Source organism: Parastagonospora nodorum (assembly GCF_000146915.1).
Source record: "Parastagonospora nodorum SN15 chromosome Unknown scaffold_10, whole genome shotgun sequence".
Classification (NCBI taxonomy): Eukaryota; Fungi; Ascomycota; class Dothideomycetes; order Pleosporales; family Phaeosphaeriaceae; genus Parastagonospora; species Parastagonospora nodorum.
In genome coordinates, this window is record NW_001884558.1 from 298555 (window position 1) to 317570 (window position 19016).

Here is a 19016-nt window from a genome sequence, read left to right on the forward strand (position 1 = left end):
AAAAATTTTGGGAAGCTGCACCTCGGGGTGAATTTAACTTTTCCACAAAATACTGTCAAAATGTCTGTTAATTCGCGCAAGAGGAAGGTAGCGACAAAGGCTGCGCCTGTACAGAGCAGCTCGGATGAAGAACTGGCGGATGGTCTGCTCGATGGCATCTTGTCGCATTCGGAAGACGAGTCGGAAGACGACCAGGATGCAGAGGATACCGATGCGAGCAGTGTGATCGAGGGGTTATCGGACGAGGATTTTGAAGACGAAGAAGATTCAGGCGACGAGGCCGAAGAGATTCGCAAGCAGATGCGAAATCTCAACACCTCCGGAGGCTCACAGCAGCGCAAGACAAGACAGCCAGCGCATGAAAGACTAGACGACGGCGCAGATGGCGAGTTGGAAGGAGAAGAAGACGAGAGCTTAAAACCAAACTACACTGTCACGACCGATGCGCATGGTCAGGTCCGTTACCTGTACAAAGAAATCGACCCCGTCTACGAGTCCGACGATTCCGATGCTGAGGCGACCAACACGATTGGAAACATTCCTCTGACATACTACGACGAATACCCACACATTGGCTATGATATCAATGGAAAGAAGATCATGCGACCTGCGAAGGGCGAGGCCCTCGATGCGCTCCTGGACAGCATCGACATACCCAAGGGATGGACTGGCCTGACGGATCCTCAGACAGGCAAACCATTGAATCTGTCAGAGGAAGAGCTAGACGTACTGAAGAGGTTGACTAGAAATGAAGTTGTAGAAGATGGCTATGACCCCTATCCCGAGATGGTGGCATACTTTTCTGGAAAGCAGGAGATCATGCCCTTGAGCGCTGCGCCAGAGCCGAAACGACGATTCATTCCTTCCAAGCACGAAGCCAAGCGCGTCATGAAGATTGTGAAGGCGATCAGAGAAGGCCGCATTAAGCCGTATAAGGCGCCGGAGGAGCGGGAAGAAGATGAGCAGATTTCGTATGATGTTTGGGCAGATGAAAAGCCTCGTCCTGAGCACTCGATGCACATACCTGCCCCCAAGCTACCTCCACCAGGGTACGAGGCGAGCTACCATCCACCGCCGGAGTATTTACCAGACAAGGCCGAGGAAGAAGCATGGCTGCAAGCGGACGAGGAGGATCGCGAGAAGGACTTCCTGCCCAAAAACTACGAAGCATTGCGCAAAGTTCCCGGGTACGAGACGTTTGTCAAAGAGCGTTTCGAGCGCAGTCTGGATCTATACCTGGCACCTCGAGTGCGCAGGAACAGGCTCAATATCGATCCCGAATCCTTATTACCAAAGCTACCTGATCCCGAAGATCTTAAACCGTTCCCAACCACCTGCGCAGCAATCTTTAGAGGCCAGGAAGGCCGTGTTCGTTGTGTCTCTGTTGATCCACAGGGTATATTCGTTGCCAGTGGAGGCGATGATGGATATGTGCGCATATGGGAGCTTCTGACCGGCCGACAAGTATGGAATGCGAAATTGTCAGACGAGGAAGCCGTCGATGCTGTACAATGGAGACCTACCAAAGATGCTTCAGTCCTGGCTGCTGCCTCCGGAGAGCACGTCTACCTGATTGTTCCCTTTACGCTTTTGTCTCCCGACGTCGAACAATCTAGTCGCGATGTACTGGACGCAGGTTGGGGTTACGCAACTTCGAAACCCTCCACGGCAGCCAATGGCGAAGCCCCGAAGCAATCACCCGGGAAGTGGAGTCGCCCTGGTAGCCGCATGGAGAATAAGGGAATACTGGTCCAGATTGAAGTTCGTTCCGCCGTCAAGATCATCAACTGGCATAGGCGAGGAGACTACTTCGCCACAGTTTCTCCTCGGGGACAAAGTACTGCAGTAGCCATACACACAGTCTCGAAGCACCTGACTCAACTCCCATTCCGTCGCCTCAAGGGAATCGCTCAGACCGCGCAATTCCACCCTTCCAAAGCCATTTTCTTCGTTGCCACGCGCAATACTATCCGCAGCTACGATCTCGCGAAGCAAGAGCTTGTCAAGATCCTGCAACCTGGTGCCAAGTGGATCTCATCCATCGACGTCCACCCCGGCGGAGACAACATCATCGTAGGCACTTACGATAAGCGACTCCTGTGGCACGACTTGGATCTCTCAAACAAGCCTTACAAGACTCTGCGGTTCCACAAGGAAGCCATCCGAGCTGTCAAGTTTCACCAAGGAGGTCTGCCACTCTTTGCGGATGCTAGCGACGACGGTAGCTTGCAAATCTTCCACGGCAAGGTCGTGGACGATCTCATGGAAAATGCTACTATTGTGCCATTGAAGGTGCTTCGGGGTCACAAGGTCAAGAGCAGGTTGGGTGTGATGGATCTGGACTGGCATCCCAGGGAGCCGTGGTGTGTTAGTGCTGGAGCTGACGGGACGCTGAGACTGTGGAACTAGATGGACATGATACCAAAGTAGCATTGAAAGGCGTCACGGGGTTGCAAAAATGCATTGTCAACTACATCTTCTTGTTTTCGCTGTACGTAGGTAGTACTAAGCAATGAGCCGATATTGTCGATCCAGGACCCTGTACAGCGTTCCGCTGCAACGCCCTCGGCTACCAAACAACTCATGTATTGCACCTTCCGTCATCTCACACGACCCTACGGATATTGCGCAAAGTGTCATCTGTCCGAGGTTCACATGTCAGCGGCTAAATGGTGCTCGACGAGACTTTTGGGCCGCGTACCATCGGAAACATGCAGCACGTGCTCGCATGCGACGTCCCCAGCGAACGGCGTTGTGCGCAACGCCCTCGACTTTTGGTCCACCCGTTCTTGTCGATGCGCGCCCACGCAGCGCTCGAGCCAACGCAATAGTCGGCACGCCTTCGTCAGAGCGATCTTATTCGAGGCGCCATGGCCGCTTTGATCTGCGACGGTACTGCTGCAGCCAATCACGGTGCCAAATCCCCCCATGCACTCGTTCGAACCGCAGTCCCCAGGGCTGCTACACAAGAGCCCACGCGACACCCCCAACAGTGATAATCATGCCGAGACAGTGCCCTGATACCGGTAGTCTCTTTAACCCCTCAACTCCAGTCTGCTTCTTTGAGCAGACGCTGGATACCGACGAGCTCGTCCCATGAACATCACGGCTGCCCGATCAATCATGCCGAAACCCAGCTTTCCGCCGACGCCAGCAGCAAGCCTCGACATCACAGGCGACAGCAGCGCAAATGCCCCTCGGTTGGAGAACGGCTTCACACTCCCTCCTGCGGCTTTGGGTGGTGGTAGAGGCAGTGTAGCTAGCTCGTCCGGACCGTCTGAAAATGCCTCAGATTCCTCCTACCGACCTATCTCGCCATCGTCCCCGGTCGCGAGCTCCAAACCTAGCCATGCGCGGAAACGCTCCAGTACCACTGCCCAACAGGGTAGTGTCGTCACCAAAGACGATTACTCTCTCCCCCCTCCACCAACAAGGTCTCGCAAGATCATCCAGATGAAGCCGAAAGATCAAGAACCGGCCAAGCCGGCACAGTCGCAGAACACCAAAAGTCAAGCGCCCGCAAGCACAACAAGTGGCACCAAAAGGAAACAGGCGAGCAATACCAATGCCGCCGGGCGCAAGATCGCCAGGAAGACGGCGCATAGCTTGATCGAGCGGAGGCGGAGGTCGAAGATGAATGAGGAGTTTGGGGTACTCAAGGACATGATTCCGGCCTGCCGGGGCCAAGAGATGCACAAGCTGGCTATACTTCAGGTACGCCCACCCACTTCCAGTGTCAGATGGCAACATGTGCTCACTTCACCAGGCCTCGATTGAATACATGCGATACTTGGAGCAATGCATCTCAGACTTGAAGTCTGCGCACTCCCGTCGTGATTCGCCCTCGTCTGTCGTATCAGTTCCACCTCCACTCCGGCGCATACAAGACGACGACGAGGCAGACGAAGACGACGACGAGGATGAAGAAATGGAAGACGCAACATCCCCAACGCACGTCGCCAGTGCCGTTCAAAAGTCGGTGTATACCTTCGTGAACCCCTCACCATCGCCAGTCATATATCCCTCAGACCGAAGTGTGTATAGCAGTCACTCCACAACAACTTCCCCGGCAATTCTTCCCCGCGATAGCGGCCACGGGCACTACTCGGCGAGCACACAGTCCTCGGACCCACATCGCTACTCCCTGACCTCATCGACGATCCGCTCCACTGTAACTTCACCCTCGATTCAAGCCTCGCCAGCTTTCAGTGCCCACACCCCGTCTGCTACACTATTCAGTAATCCTTTTGGGAACGGACCTCCGAGTACTGGTCCGCTCGCGGCTCCTGGGTCGTCTCACGGTGCAGCCCCGTTCTCGCTCACATCGCCAGCACTGAAGCCTCAAGCCGATCGCGAGGACCACGAGGCGACGGAAGCCTTGCTGATGTTGAACACAGACCGCAGAAGCTGGAGTGGAGCTCGAGGCATGAGTGTCAAGGACATGCTCAGTGGATAAGAAGCCGCGTCTTGGAGCTATACGCGACTATTTTTGTTCAGAAGTCAGTGCTCGGATCCCTCATGTTTCCGGGGCTTAAAAGGATGGTCTCTTCGTGGTCTCTTAGACGCGTGCGATTGTTATAGATGCGTGGTTATGATTTTATCGGAAAAGCATATGCTTTTCTCTAGCATCATGTGGGCACGACACGGGGCAAGGGAGGGAAATTGATTTACTGCAGAGGCGCTGGAGGTCATCTGCTATACTTTGCTGTCCCTGGCCGGATTATGAGATTTTGCTTTTGTGGCCATTGTCCATTGTGCTTTTGTTCTCAAAGGAAGGATTAATGTAGTACGGAAATGCAATGTTTTAGCCACCTGCTCATGGTAGGACAAAGTCTCGATCATCATCACTAGTGTTGATCCTATCGCTGTTATAGTAGGTAGCTGTCTTACCGTGGGGACCCGGGAGCCGGTGACCGAGAAGGACCGATAGTGACTAAATACATATATACCAACCTCACCTCAACGTTGCCCTCGTGAACATCATGCACAATAGCAGTGTGTTCAAACTGCGTGACTCCGCCTACGTTATGCAGCATGCTGGTGTCAGCAACGCCAATCAACCACGTGGACCAAGGCCACCCAAGGTTTGCCCCTTGGCACGGAAGATTTCCTTTGACAACTTAAAGTCAACTTCAGTCTGTCACTTCTGTCACATTGTTTCTCCACCTTTACAATACCCTTTGATAGATGAGGGTACTCAGTCGGGCGATGCACCAGCTGTACGATGACGCACAAGATGTGGTACTAGATTCCACTTAGCACGTATATCCCCTACGAGTACCTGCCGGACTTTCATGAAAGCCGCCTCAGCAAGGCAAACAGAGCATATTCATCGGGACCCCGTTTCATTATCGTCTGTAAGAGTGGGATTACGGAATCATGGTGGCTACTGAGCTGCGCAGCACAGTCAGAGATCACAATCGCTCTGCATTCCTGGAACATATCGGAGGATAACAGCCTCCGACGGGACTCGAAAGGTGTTGCTTTCCGAGCCCAGGCTCGTCAATGTGGGCCATTCCTAACGCTCTTTGGGTGCCTCGTCGGCTCTTGGCGAAAGAAGAGTCATGCTCTCGCAGGGCTGAGACGGCGTCGGATTCAAACTTCGCACCGAGCAACAATGTCCTTTACATTTCTGCACATGCAAGTGCCGCAAGCCACCTACGAAGTAGGCAAATGATCCTGAGCTTCCTCGGCAGCGCTGCACCAGGTTGCTCAAGCTTTCAGCTGCAAAAGATGCACGAATGGTCGCAGTCTAAAAGCCGACCCCGCGCAACCCATCTCGCTCTCTTGCTAACGCCGTGCACCGAGCATCCACACGCTGAACGCGGCCTAGCGCAGCGGAGATAGTGATTGTCCTGTCTTTTCAGCATTTGCGACACGGCCATGTGGAACGCGGGCTAACCTGAAGCTGTATGTGAGCTCCTCTAATAAACTCTGCGTCGTCCTGCTTCGCTCTTCAACAAGTCAAGCTGGTGTCGCATCTTCGCCTGCTACCCTCAATAGCGGCTACGCGTGATCTGCGCCATCGAACATATCGCCACACTTCAACAGTGCTGCGTGGGCCTTGATAATACCTGACATAACGACGAAATCGTTTGCGACCAGCACATAACATAGGATCCATTCGCAATGTCCGCCATACACGAGAGCGACCGGCGCTCGAGGAGCAGCTCGAGGACCAGAATCCAGGATCTAGAAATGGGTGAAGCGAGACCAGAGAAAGAGGAGGAAGTCGTTGAAGAAATGGTGCGTCTACACATCAAACTGTCATAGCCCGTCGTCTAACATTCAGGAGCCAAAACAAGCAGACCAAGACACCGGCGCAGATCTAGAAAAGCATTTGTCGAGGAAAAGTACACGAAAAGACCAACTAGCACCAGAGAAATACCCCTTGACCGATCTTGACAACAACCTCATCGGCTGGGACTCACAAGATGATCCAACAAACCCGCGCAACTTCCCCGACCGGCGCAAATGGACTATTCTCGGCATGGTCGCCGCCATCACATTCCTCAGCCCCCTCGCCTCATCCATCTTCGCGCCAGGCATCCCATTCGTCAACGCAGACTTTAACAACACATCCCAAATCCTAGGATCGTTCGCCGTCAGTGTGTACGTTCTTGGATTCGCGATCGGCCCGCTTATTCTGAGCCCGCTGTCGGAGATCTATGGGCGACGCATAGTCCTGAATGTATGCAATGTTTTTTTCTGCGCATTTACGCTGGGCTGTGCGCTTGCACCCAATCTAGAAGGGCTTATCACTATGCGGTTTCTCGCTGGGTTTGCGGGTTCGGCTTGTCTCACGTTGGGTACGGGGGTCATTGCGGACCTGTTTGTGCCTGCGCAGCGTGGCAAAGCCGTTGCCGTATACTCGATGGGAATCTTATTTGGACCCATCCTGGGCCCCCTATGTGGTGGCTTTATCGCGCAGCGAGCCGGATGGCGATGGGACATGTGGGTTGTGCTCATCGTCGGATGCATCGTCACGATTGGCCTTCTCATTTTCAACACCGAAACTTACCATCCGGTCCTCCTGGAACAGAAGCTGAAGAAGCTTCGCAACGAGCTTAGCCGACCGGACCTTCAGAACATCATGACATACAAAGAGGGCGTGCCTGCACGTACCCCGGTCGATGTTCTCAAGCACGGCATCACCCGGCCCCCTGAAGATGCTGACAAAATCACCCATCGTCCTGCTCTGTTCGCTCTACATGTCCTTCCTATTCGGCCTCCTGTTCCTGCTCTTCACCACGATTACCTCAGTCTTCATCTCGACATATGGCTGGCAGGCTGAAATGACTGGGCTTGCTTACCTGGGAATTGGTATCGGTAACTTCATGGGTATTATATTTGTTGCGAAGACGTCAGATGCGACTATCATTCGTCTAGCGAAGAGGAATAAGGGCGTGTATGAGCCTGAGATGCGCTTGCCGCTTTGCGTCTTCTTCGGTATGCTGATACCGATATCGTTCTTCATGTAAGAGGATTGCTATGCTTGGATATCCTCAAATCACTAACGTGTCTGCAGCTATGGTTGGACTTCGAACTTTAAAGTACATTGGAGTAAGCATTTCCAACCCCAACTGTCAAACTACGCTAATCTTCCCAGTCGTACCCATTATCTCCCTCGTCCCCTTCGGCGTCGGCCTCATGGGCATCTTCGCCCCCCTCCAAACCTACATGATCGACTGTTTCCCGCAATTCGCCGCATCCGCCATCGCAGGAATGACCGCGCTGCGCTGTCTCTTTGGCGCTCTGCTTCCCCTCGCCGGACCGAAAATGTACGAGTCCCTAGGACTTGGGTGGGGAAACAGCATGTTGGGCTTCCTGGCTATTGCTTTCATTCCCGTGCCGGCGCTGCTGTTTAAGTATGGCAAGACGATTCGTCAGCGGTGGCCTATTAATGTGTAGGTGGTGGAGGAGAGAGAGAGAGGAACATGAATTTGAGAGGAGTATTCACGATACCCAGACTAAGCACGGGTACATGGTGCTGATTTGTAGAGATATTGTAATACTATAACGACTAGCATAGACAGCAAGTGTAAAATTCCAGTTGTTCAAAAGTTTTCAAATGCCATCCATAAATTTGCAGAGCTGTGTTCGATTTCCTAGCAATACATCACATACCAATCACTCATCACCATCCCCATCAAAAGCTAGACACACCCAACGACCATCCCCAGAAATCTTACCTTCCACCACACCTACCTAATCCGCCTCCAAGCCACCCATTTCTCCCACGCACTCTCCTCCTCCTCCTCTAACCTATCCTCCGCACATTCGCAACACAACTTTGTCTCCTCAGCAACTTCTGCGTGCCCATTTGCGCACTCGACAGTCATGCCCGATGGGCCGAGGATAGCTAGACCGTGCCCGCAATTTATCAGGCGCGAGGTGAGCGTCTGTTGGCAGGCTTTGCAGCGGGTGATGAGGAAGTGGCACATTTGTTTGGGTTGGGGTGTGGATGGTGAGCAGGGGGGAAGGGGGATGGAGTGGTTTTGTAGGTGGCAAGGGAGACGGGGAGGTGGAGGTGGAGTGAGAACATCATAGGTGTATGAAGCTGGAGGGTGAATATGTGGTGAGATGTGAAGTGGACGTATACGTGTATTTGTACATGTCATGGAGGTCGTGTCGAAACAAGTCAATTGCCACACCCTTGTGACTTGGCCGTGTCTATGTATTCGAGCCCTCCGCGAATCTGACAAGTGTTGACTGCCACTTTTCGAAGTGAGGATGTTCCACATGCGAATTGGCGTGATGCCATGAGAGGACTTTATGCAGCGGTCTCTGACGGCGTGGCGTTGATGACCTATGCGAAAAAAAAAAGTTTCCAAACCTTTAGCCATTTTTCATGATCCTCAAATCTTTCTGTACTCTACCGCGGCTCAAAGGACATGGTCGTGCCTGCTTCTGTTCGGCGATCGTTCCGATATTGAAAGTTTCTTAGATTGGGTGCTTAGTAGAAGTCTCGGAATACTCTTCGAGGAACCAACATAGCCTAAAAGGCAAAAAAGAATACGCAGTCACAGCAAGTATCCTCTGTTTTCCTAGAACAGCAGAAACCTATTAACAAGACGCGCTATCCAGTCTTTATTAGCATTATGTAGCCACCTAAATATCTTGTCATGTTCCCAAGCTGCCTTGGGAATGTCGGCGTCTTCTCCTTGATCATAGTCTCCCGCAAGTAAGACCAGCTCGGTGCCAAAATAGACGCGCACAAGCAATTTTGCTGCCCATTGGGCACCTATTTCTTTGATCATCTTGCGCCGCATTGCGCTCGGGGCCGGGCCATCTTAGTGTGAACGTCCGATCGTTCGAAACAATGGCACGAGCGCAAGGAATGGCGAATGCTCAAGTCAGTGCTCGTTTCGTAGCGAGGGTGTCTAGACCTCGTGATCGTGGTATTATTGACGACCTAGTTCTTATCAATACCTATATGAGCGAAGTTTTTCTGAGTCGTGCCGATTGACCGCAGCTTCAGTCGGGTGTAGTCGTCTCGAGGACGTATAGCATCATTATGGCGCTGCAGATTATCGACAATTCCGTCAGGTATGTCCGACGGTTGAAATTGTTAAGATGACACGATCGTGTTCGTTTGATGAAGCAAGTTGAAAGGCCATGAGAGGAAGAGACTGTTTGCGACTAGGCTCCGAAAGGGGCAAGGCGCGGCCCGCTTGGCGGCTTCCATCCGCGCTGGTGAGGCTTACATGGCTCCACATCCTCACATCACTGCCAGCTGCATCGGCATAGATGACTCTGTATAGCAAGGCCGCAATCGAGGGTCATTGCTAGATCCCCTTGTCCTACACATAGCGACTTAGTTGATCATAATACAAAGTGATTCCTCGTCCATTCCCTGTGCAAACCATGTCTCGCCGGCAACATCACAGCTGCAACCAGCATCTACAAACTCAATACTGTTCGAGCTCCGCACGTTCTCGGAACGGTTCTTATCCCAACACTGTAAAATTCTCCTGATGGTTGAACTAACGGGTCCTGGTTCGGTAGGCGCGGCTCGAGATGTCTCGCAGTCCCAGCGAGCAGGAAACCTTGTGCTAGTACGTCAGATTGATGCAGCACAGAAGAAACATTTTGATCACCAACCAGTCGCATGTGGCACTCGTAAAAGAAACTCAGCTTACGTTTGATACTGGCTGAGCAAGTAAAAGAGCTTCGTATCGTTATGTCGATCCCTTAGTCCTTGATCAGGCACTCTTTGCCCAAAGGCGCTTCCTCGGACATGTGATTTGCGGAAGGTCCCGGGCTGCGCCCGGTAAGGAGATGCTTTGTTGTCACAAGTTTGCAGCTCTACGATGAACCACTTCGCTCCAGACAAACAATTCATCGGCAAACAGGATTCTTCATCGGTTCAATGATCAAATGGTGGCCTAACTTGGTCTTCACAAATGCCTGCGCCAGCGTCTTTATTCACTTTCGGGTAAAGAGCTCGGGGCTGTAGCGTTATGTCTATGCTCTTACACCGCGTGACCCCTGCTGCTTTTACTTGCGTCGTGTCGAGACCGCTTCTCCAAACGGCTGGACACCGGAAACACTAGCACGTTCCGCAGCCAATGAGGACAGTATCAGCAATGACTGAAGACGGTGTAGAGACGATCGACGTCCATCCGCTTTAATGCCCACTTCCCCACGCACTCAGGAGAACGCGAAGAAGTTTACTTTAATGCTCCTACAGTCTCCCCGCCCGGCCGCTTGACCAGCCTCACCCCATCTGCCGGCGACTGGAGAACATCCTTCCTTTCTTTTGTTCATAGCATCTGCATGGCGGGTGTAACGGATGAGCAAAGGAAATCATGGCCAACGCCCAACTATGACACGCCCGAGAATCACGATGGGCTGATTATCGGAATCACCGTACCGTTGCTTGCTCTAGCCATCATCTGTAAGTTACTTGCTCATGCAGATCATAGCCCTAGCTCAACTTCAAGCATTCGACTGTAACAAGCGACCTTGAGTAGACGACTTGACTGTTGATAGCCATGTAAAAGTCTACCACCACGCTTCTGCAACTGCTGACGATGCTACTGTTTAGTTCTAGCAGCACGGTTCTATGGCAGAGGTCTACTGCGCATGATTCCTTGGGGCGGATGATTGGATCATGCTTCTTGCTACGGTATGTACGATCCAGTTTATTGAACAGGCCGCTAATATGACATAGCTCTTAAGCAATTCCAGTAATCAGTATTCCCGATGATAGGTATCAAATTCGGCTTGGGACTGCACATATGGGATCAGAAGCCTGAGTGGTATACGCCTTATTGGAAGGTATGTATGGTCATAACTAAAGCCCGCAGCGCGTATTGCTAAAAGTACTAACACATCTTAGATGGGCTATGCCGCAGACTTGCTCTTCCCAGCAGCATGTTCTTTGACCAAGATATCCCTGTGTGTAACGTACCTTCGACTGTTCCCTGGTAACACTAGCAAGGTGTTCTGCTACGTCCTGGGGACATTTGTCGTATTGTTCTCTCTTGCAAGCTTCTTCCTGTCATTGTTTCAATGCCGGCCGATCAGAGGATATTGGGACCCCAGCATTACGCAGCAGTGTATCAACATGCGGGCTGCGCTTGTCGCTATCGCTGCGCTCAACTCTCTCAGCGACTTTTTAATCTACCTGTATGTAAGGAAACAAACAGTCCTGCACGTGAGCTGACACTTCGCAGATACCCTGCAAAGCCACTTTGGAGTCTACACCTACCTATCAAGCAACGACTGGGACTCATTTGCCTCTTCTCGATAGGATTATTCGTCTGTATTGCAGGCGTTCTGAGGATGTACTATCTCGAGAAGTTTTTCACCTCTTTCGATCCTCGCTGTAAGCCACCTGTTCAGGCTGTCTTATCGAACGCGCTAACTTGATGATAAAGGGAACGGCGTTCCAGTCTGGCTCTGCATGGTACTCGAGATGAACATCGGCATCATCTGCGCTTGTCTTTCAGGCGTAAAGCCCGTCCTCGCAACCTTGCTCCCAATTCTCTTTGGTACATCCTACAGAACACGAAGTGGCAATACACGGCCAAAATGTGGCAACCAGAGCAGGAAGACAACACGGAATGACTCGTTCACATTCGACACGCTTCCCTACGCACACGGCAAACACAACGCTCACAACAGGAACCAATCACACGCATGCTCGATCGAAGCGATCATCGCTGGAGACGACGGGGGAAGGCGAAATTTCGCGTGGGCGAGCGCAAATGGGAATACGGAGGCCAATATTGATATTCCATCGAATGCGATCGGGGTCAGTCAAGAGGTGTCTGTCGAGGAAGAAGACGTGGTTACCATGGCACCTGGAGGCGAGGGGCAGAAGCAGTTGTCGGATGCGGGTAGCGAGGAATGGATTATGGACGCTGGGCCCACGCAATGCAAAGTATAACACCCGGGTTGTTCGAGGTTGTAACTACCGACCCACAAAAAAGACTTCACGATCTTGCCTGACGTCATTTGCGTCGAAAAAACCAAACGAAGACACAGAGTTGAGTGACCTCACAGCCCTCAATTTACACAGATTGAAACACGGCCACACGTTCACTCCCCGGATGACATTCCGAATCGCGGAGCCGCGTGGCTCAGTGGTGTCCAGAACGGGCGAAGTTGGCACGTCGCATGGTCCCAAAGTGTAACGATGACGTAGCGTTGCGCCCTGATCCGCCAGGAACACCTATTCTTTCAGCGCGCGAGCTTTACCTTGACCTTTACTTTATATCTCTCCTCTTCCTGTACCTTAACTCGACAATTCTGCCTCACAAGCATATACGAAACGTCAATTGAACTACCTGAATCCCTCTCATCATGGATGTATGTTGCGCCCTTTGTGGGAGATGCGTGCTGAGATGCTGACGGTTGCTGCGCAGGTCTACTACTTCTACAGCTATGGCACTGCTGCTTGGCTCGGTACGTTCTCTGTTTCCTACTCTGCAAGTCTGTATAACTAATAGAATCATAGCAACTCAAGCTGCGCCCTTGATCGCGTCGCCAACGATGATCGTCGCTCTGCTTAGCCCTGAAGTGCGCGAGGCATCAAGTACGTACCGACCACACAACCTCACGCACGCGAAAGTCTAATGCAAAAACCCAGCTCTCGAAGTCTACTTCTCCCGCACCCTAGGCTTCACCCTGCTTACCCTCGGCGCCCTAACCGTGCTTCTCACCGGCTCTGTCCCACTCTCTAGTCGTCTCTCCGAAGGTACTTTCCCTCTCCCCCAACTTCATCCAAATATCTCACTAACCCTCCCCACCCAGGCGCAACAACATCCAACACAGACCCCAAAGCCCCCTACGCCCTCCCCACGCTCACTATCACGGCAATTTTCCACGCCATTTACGCCTTCTACTGCTACGCGATGTGGACGGAGACGGGGGTGCTGTCGTTCAGCCTGGGCACGCTGGGCTCGACGTTCCTGGCTGCAATTGCGTTTTGGTGTATTTTGTTCGCGAGTAGCAATGGAAGGATTAGTCGCAAGACGGGCGCGGATAAGCGGACGAGTGGGTTTCCGTTCAAGAATACGGAGGCAGAGAAGAGGAAGGGGAGGTAGATGCCCTGCTAAAGTGGCTGTACGCTCTTGGCCTAGCACGGTTGAACTGGAAGCAGTTGGTGCGGCTGGGAGATGTGTGTGCATGGAGTCGCTACTCGGAGCATGAGAAGAAAAAAATCGGAGCATGTCATTGGAGCAAGCGTGTACAACATTAGCCTGGAATGAATTGAAATGAACTGAATTGATAATCAAGTGGTATCTTTTTTTCCCTGAAACCCTAGTATTACAAGCTGGCACTTCCTGCTCCCAGAGCATCAACAGCCATGCGCAAGAACACTAGTACGTACCTGCGCATCACCGCAATGCAGGTTTCGGGCCATCGAACCATTCCCAGCAATCATACCGCAAGAGATCCTCCACATACTCGAACCTGTACATTCTCTCTCTGCGTCTTGCGAGCCCATGCATTCTGTGCCACTCTTTGAGTCGGCGAGTCTTCCTCGTCGCATAATGGTAACTCCGTGCATGCAACCAACTTTGCTGCGCAGGTTCTAGTGATGCGATCCCAGGGATCGGATGTGGCTCTGTTTGTCCTGGAATGGAGTATGTAAGAGGCGCGACTATGATGTGAGGATATATGGCTGTATGGACGGGAATCGGCGGTGGGGCTACAGGCTCAGGACGAGGGAGTATGGGCGCAAGATCTGGAGCGGGAGGAGGCGAGTCCCAATCTATTCGCTGCTGCATGTGTCTGCACAGAAAGCGGTGATACTGCTGATGGATAGTTGCACCCCAGTGGAGGAGACACGGGTCGAAGCAAGAAAGTATGATGCGGACGAGCTAACTAAGCTGCGCTCGTCTCGCGCCGAATGTCTGAAGGCGGTGGGCGCGGGTGCTGGCGTGCGCGCTCCATGACTTGCTGGGGGTCGCGCCACCAGGGTAGCTTGCCGTCCTTTGGCTTGATGGGAAGTGCTCGGGCAGGCGCGACGTCTTGCTCGACTGCATCCATGCCCTCGTAGTCTTCTGGCTCTCCGCGTTCCACGCGTTGCCGGCGCTCGGTGGCTACTTGTGCTTCCATGAGGTTCTCGACCAGCAGCTCCTTGGCCTCCCACTCTTCTTTGCGCACCTTTTCCAGAGCATCTGCTTCGGCACGGAGTTGTTCGCTTTCTTGCTGCGCCCACTGGAGTTGCCGCCGTAGCAGCTGGAAGAGCTCTGGTGCGGGTAGAGATAGCTCTCGTTCTGTAAAGACAATGTCAGGCGGGAACTGCACCATGGTTGGTGCTCCCGGGGCCGCGAGATCCTGTATGTAGGTGACGTTGTTGTGCGCATAGTCGACGTCTGAAGCCGGTGGTATGGGTGCGCTGTTCGTCGGGTGTGAGTGTGATGCTGGCGAGGCTGGCGCGGAGCCCTTCTCGGGCTTTTTCTCATTGGCATTAAGAATGAGCCGGATGCGCTGCTTGTTGTTGGAGGGATTCGAGGAGTGGTGCTTCGGGACGGGGTCTGAGGGGCGCAGAGCTTCCGTCTCGTGTACAGTGCGCATGTGCTTCGCAAGAGCGTCTGAGCGGGTAAAGGAGCGGTCGCATTCTGGGATGTGTTAGTTTAGTCATAGAACATGTCGCGCCGAGGAGACGTACCAGGCAGTGTGCAGTAGAAGGGCTTCTCTCTCGTATGACTGCGCATGTGTGCTCTCAGCGCATAGCCGCTGGCATGTGGGATCCCTTTCCGCGTGCAGTCGCTCCATTCGCAGCTGTACTTCTTCTGGCGCGTGCCGATGTGGTCGTCGTGTAGATGCTCGACCAGGTTGTCCATGTTCTCCAGATCGCCGGCCTCACAGCCCTCCCATTTGCACACGGTCACCTGATCTTGGCCAAACTCGTCGAGATCTTGCGACATGCCCGGGTGGTGGTTTGGCGATGCTGGCACGGAGCCGTCGGTGTCTTCACTGAGCGGATCATCGTCGTCCAGTGGTGGGACGGTGATGGGAGGTGGCGGCGACGAGGGCGCGCGCTGGTTAAGACGCAGGCGCTTGCTTGGGCGTGCTGCATCTTGATCTGGTGTCGGCTCCATGTCGCTGCGCTGTCGGCCCTTGACGTCTTCGGGGAAGTCGTCAGAGGCGTAGTCTGAGAGGTCTGAGCCGGGTGATTCCATGACGGCCGCAGTTATGTGAGTCTGGGAGATGTGAAGGCGAGAGAGTCTTATTCAGGCCGACGCCAGGGAATTGTGCGAGTTGTCCTGAGTGGTTGAGGTCTGGCGCGGTGCGCGTCCACGGCTCGGACGTGGTAGCGAGCACGGACTTCCCAGCTTCCCAGCTTCCCAGCTTCCCAGCACTTTAGCTCCCGTTGCACTTTTTTTGGTTCCCTGTTGCATTCTCCCATTCTTCTCGACACCAACCATCACCGAGAATTCATTGCAACGAATACTCCCAAGCATGCATTGCCACGCCTCGCACCTCGTGAGACCAGCCTTTTTCACGCCATAAGGCTTATTCACAATGACCGTAAGCATACTCTCTGTCACGCCCTCATTTTTCATGATGATTTCAATGGTTCTGCAATACATAGGGTTTTGCCTCACAGCAACTCCGCATGCAGATTAGCCTATACACTACATTTTATCTGACTTTGACTGTTTCGTACATTGCACGATTGCAACTACTTCCGCACTGGCGCACACGCTGACCACGGAACTTTTACAGATATCGCACCTCCCACCTACACAGTCAAAGAGCTCTCCATCATCGCTGGGTACCTGCCTCCTGTGGGCGGGAACTTATCCACCAGCTCCTGTAGCACTCTGAAGTCCGCCTCGCTCAGTTTCGCAGGCTTCGAGTTCTCTTTGACTCTCTCCGACGTCGTAGCACCCGGAATCGGGATGATCGTTGGCATACCCGGCTTGCCGCTCTGATACAAGACCCAGCCGATCGCGATCTGAGCTGAGGTGACGCCCTTTTGCTTCGCCAGCTCGGCGACTGAATCGGCTAGCTTGAGGTTCTCGTCAAACACATCGGGCTGGAAGCGCGGGAAATGGCGGAGCATCGAGTCGGGCTCGAGGTCGTCGAACTTCTTGTACTTTCCAGTCTGATCTGTGTTAGTTTGACCCTGCATGCTGAGAATACTGTGCTTACCAGAAAGCCGCGTCCCATGGGCGAGTACGCGATGATGGGAATCCCAAGCTCTGCGCACGTCGAAGCCACGCCGTTCTCCAGAATCTCGGTTGAGTACATTGAGAACTCCATCTCCACCGCTGCGATAGGATGCACCGCATGTGCCTTGCGGATACTCTGCGCACTGACCTCGCTCAGACTGATGCCGCCGAGCTTTCCTGCCTTGACATACTCGGCGATAAAGCTGACGGTGTCTTCAATGGGCACATCGAGATCGACGCGCGCGCATTCGAAGAGGTCGAGAAACTTCTTGCCGTCCAGCAGGCGCAGTGTCTCATTGATGCTCCGCTGTATGTTCTCCTTGCTGCCACTGATCCTCATCTCCCCGGGCACCATGCCGCCCTTGATGGAAAGGACCACTTTGTCAGCATCTTCAGGATACTTGGTGAAGTACTCGTTGAGCAAATGTCCCGAGTTGCGCTCAGGCGTCCCATAGAACTCGCCGCCGTTCCAGTTGTTAGAGCCGTGCTCGAGCGCGGTCTTCATAGCTTCGATGCTCTGCGACGCGGGTGGTGGGCTCTGCCGCCATGTCATTCCTGTGATGCTCTATTAGCACAACGCACTCCTATTCATGCTGTGTAGAAATCTCATACCCATAAGGCCGAAGCCCACCTCACCGACTTCCTTTCCAGCTAGTTTCGGCATATTCGTTGGTATTTTGGTGCGATTGAACAAAGTAGAGTTTTGTGGTTGTGAAGCTTCAAAGCGTTGGTGGGGTAGCTAGCAAACGTAAAGCACTGGATGATATCATTCTTCCGCCGTGCCTCACCCTCTCTTTATACTGTGATGCTCTCGACCCCGGACTTAATTCGTCCACTATTCGCTTCCCTTGAGCCCATCCTGCGTCAACAATCGCCTGATCATATCGGATTACGCCCCCAGTTCGAGGTGTTAATTGTGTAAAGTCCGTCGGGGTTTTGGAGGACTTTCACCGATGGACTAAAGATGGAGGAGACATGGGCTGTCCGGACGCACGATCTGAATTGAGTACAGGACGGAGAGTGAGTATGCACCTGAGTGGAGTAGATAGCCAACTCATATGGCCGCCTAAAAGTAATTGCAACACTCCACGGCTTCAGATGCAATACGAACTTCGGTAGACCCCTCAAAGCTGACAAGGTACACTTGAGAGCTACCCAAGGAGCCTTCCCACATGCACCGCTACAACTCCTTTTTCCTACCATTTCCCTCCGGCCCATCTAGATCTCTCAGAACAGCTTTGACAGGCCAAACAAATCCCTCTTCAATCCTACCCGTCTTCCCTTCCTCCATCGTAACAAGGTACTCAACAAGCGCCATGCCAACATAAGCGCCAATCCCCGTGAAAATATGCCACCAACCATGCAGCTCGAACAAAAAGCCCCAAGGTAACCCAATGTAGCGCTTAAACATCGTGACGTAAATGCAAAGATGGAAGTCGATGTTCCACAGGAAGTATCCGAAAAGGCCAGACGCTATTTCTTTTATCAGCACACATCACATCACATCTCAACTCCACCAATCCCATAGGAGGGAAACATACATATCCCAAACGTCGCCATCTTGCCCAACTTCTTCCTACTCTCCTCGCTCTTCACCCTCGCTTTAATCAACGCCCTCGTCCTCCTCGAAATCAAGAACACGTAAATCGCAAACACTATCTCGTGCACGTAGATCTCGTCCGCCCATACGTGATACACAGACACCGGGATCAGCGTGCCGAGCACGTAGGCCGTGTACTTGGTGCGCTGGGCGGGCGTCGCGTCGACGCAGAGGAGTTGGTGCAGCAGCGTGCCGACGGCCAGGAACATGGAGAGGTCATCGCCCATTTGGGTGTGGAATTTCAGGGTTGCGTGGAATAAGGCGGAGAGCAGGCCGACGCCGATGAGGCCCCAGTAGGGGAAGGTGAGGGGGGAGAGGAGGGAGGTGTTGTTTGCGCGGCAGGTGCGGAGGAGGCCACGGGTGCCGTAGATAACTTGGGAACAGATCAGTTCTTACTTTGTTATTTTTCCTCTTTGGATTACGGTTGCGAACCATATGTGATGTTGGTCAGGGTGTTGATGAATTCTCCAATGTAGGGCGTGATTATGTAGTCCTGGGCTTTGGTCAGCCATTGACGTCTAAACTTGGACTGCTCATGATCTTACCTCTTCACAAAAGCTTGTACAGGTTAGCTAGGATCCTGACTGCATATATAGATACGAACACCGTAGACAATCTGAACTCACTTGTGATTGGACGTCGTTGGTCCCCATACGCCTACCCTAGGGCTGTGTGGGGGCACACCGTGGGCTGGGGGGTATGGCCAGCGTAATTGCATCTTGGCTGTGGCAGTGCTGCAAGACAAGGAAAAAGAGAGAAGATTGGTGACTCTCGAA

General features: G+C 53.0%; 12 protein-coding genes across 12 annotated transcripts; 8 read left to right on the forward strand and 4 right to left on the reverse strand.

Moving 5' to 3' along the window:
* Positions 1 to 60: 60 nt before the first annotated feature.
* SNOG_06808 (hypothetical protein) lies at positions 61 to 2409 on the forward strand (the record flags this gene model as incomplete). The annotated part of the gene is made up of 2 exons (XM_001797118.1): positions 61 to 1248; positions 1396 to 2409. The coding sequence occupies 2 exons, from the start codon at positions 61 to 63 to the stop codon at positions 2407 to 2409; spliced, it is 2202 nt and encodes a 733-aa protein (XP_001797170.1).
* A 461-nt stretch (positions 2410 to 2870) lies between these two features.
* SNOG_06809 (hypothetical protein) lies at positions 2871 to 3100 on the forward strand (the record flags this gene model as incomplete). Its single annotated transcript, XM_001797119.1, has 2 exons — positions 2871 to 2992; positions 3031 to 3100. 2 exons carry the CDS (start codon positions 2871 to 2873, stop codon positions 3098 to 3100), a joined length of 192 nt encoding a protein of 63 aa, XP_001797171.1.
* A 23-nt stretch (positions 3101 to 3123) lies between these two features.
* On the forward strand, positions 3124 to 4456 carry SNOG_06810 (hypothetical protein; the record flags this gene model as incomplete). The annotated part of the gene is made up of 3 exons (XM_001797120.1): positions 3124 to 3714; positions 3767 to 4034; positions 4308 to 4456. The coding sequence occupies 3 exons, from the start codon at positions 3124 to 3126 to the stop codon at positions 4454 to 4456; spliced, it is 1008 nt and encodes a 335-aa protein (XP_001797172.1).
* Positions 4457 to 4816: 360 nt separating this feature from the next.
* Positions 4817 to 5036, reverse strand: SNOG_06811 (hypothetical protein; the record flags this gene model as incomplete). Its single annotated transcript, XM_001797121.1, has 2 exons — positions 4817 to 4859; positions 4891 to 5036. 2 exons carry the CDS (start codon positions 5034 to 5036, stop codon positions 4817 to 4819), a joined length of 189 nt encoding a protein of 62 aa, XP_001797173.1.
* A 581-nt stretch (positions 5037 to 5617) lies between these two features.
* SNOG_06812 (hypothetical protein) lies at positions 5618 to 5756 on the forward strand (the record flags this gene model as incomplete). Its single annotated transcript, XM_001797122.1, has 2 exons — positions 5618 to 5644; positions 5670 to 5756. 2 exons carry the CDS (start codon positions 5618 to 5620, stop codon positions 5754 to 5756), a joined length of 114 nt encoding a protein of 37 aa, XP_001797174.1.
* Positions 5757 to 6129: 373 nt separating this feature from the next.
* On the forward strand, positions 6130 to 8063 carry SNOG_06814 (hypothetical protein; the record flags this gene model as incomplete). Its single annotated transcript, XM_001797123.1, has 5 exons — positions 6130 to 6246; positions 6293 to 7121; positions 7159 to 7477; positions 7529 to 7563; positions 7610 to 8063. The coding sequence occupies 5 exons, from the start codon at positions 6130 to 6132 to the stop codon at positions 7909 to 7911; spliced, it is 1602 nt and encodes a 533-aa protein (XP_001797175.1). The 3' UTR covers positions 7912 to 8063.
* Positions 8064 to 9517: 1454 nt separating this feature from the next.
* Positions 9518 to 9764, forward strand: SNOG_06815 (hypothetical protein; the record flags this gene model as incomplete). Its single annotated transcript, XM_001797124.1, has 2 exons — positions 9518 to 9549; positions 9647 to 9764. The coding sequence occupies 2 exons, from the start codon at positions 9518 to 9520 to the stop codon at positions 9762 to 9764; spliced, it is 150 nt and encodes a 49-aa protein (XP_001797176.1).
* Positions 9765 to 10779: 1015 nt separating this feature from the next.
* Positions 10780 to 12397, forward strand: SNOG_06816 (hypothetical protein; the record flags this gene model as incomplete). The annotated part of the gene is made up of 5 exons (XM_001797125.1): positions 10780 to 10900; positions 11201 to 11283; positions 11345 to 11634; positions 11682 to 11833; positions 11886 to 12397. 5 exons carry the CDS (start codon positions 10780 to 10782, stop codon positions 12395 to 12397), a joined length of 1158 nt encoding a protein of 385 aa, XP_001797177.1.
* A 416-nt stretch (positions 12398 to 12813) lies between these two features.
* Positions 12814 to 13556, forward strand: SNOG_06817 (hypothetical protein; the record flags this gene model as incomplete). Its single annotated transcript, XM_001797126.1, has 5 exons — positions 12814 to 12819; positions 12876 to 12915; positions 12968 to 13045; positions 13100 to 13207; positions 13264 to 13556. 5 exons carry the CDS (start codon positions 12814 to 12816, stop codon positions 13554 to 13556), a joined length of 525 nt encoding a protein of 174 aa, XP_001797178.1.
* A 784-nt stretch (positions 13557 to 14340) lies between these two features.
* Positions 14341 to 15644, reverse strand: SNOG_06818 (hypothetical protein; the record flags this gene model as incomplete). The annotated part of the gene is made up of 2 exons (XM_001797127.1): positions 14341 to 15053; positions 15131 to 15644. 2 exons carry the CDS (start codon positions 15642 to 15644, stop codon positions 14341 to 14343), a joined length of 1227 nt encoding a protein of 408 aa, XP_001797179.1.
* Positions 15645 to 16037: 393 nt separating this feature from the next.
* Positions 16038 to 17304, reverse strand: SNOG_06819 (hypothetical protein; the record flags this gene model as incomplete). Its single annotated transcript, XM_001797128.1, has 3 exons — positions 16038 to 16573; positions 16621 to 17195; positions 17223 to 17304. 3 exons carry the CDS (start codon positions 17302 to 17304, stop codon positions 16208 to 16210), a joined length of 1023 nt encoding a protein of 340 aa, XP_001797180.1. The 3' UTR covers positions 16038 to 16207.
* Positions 17305 to 17820: 516 nt separating this feature from the next.
* Positions 17821 to 18958, reverse strand: SNOG_06820 (hypothetical protein; the record flags this gene model as incomplete). The annotated part of the gene is made up of 4 exons (XM_001797129.1): positions 17821 to 18113; positions 18182 to 18613; positions 18673 to 18769; positions 18902 to 18958. 4 exons carry the CDS (start codon positions 18956 to 18958, stop codon positions 17821 to 17823), a joined length of 879 nt encoding a protein of 292 aa, XP_001797181.1.
* Positions 18959 to 19016: the final 58 nt, after the last annotated feature.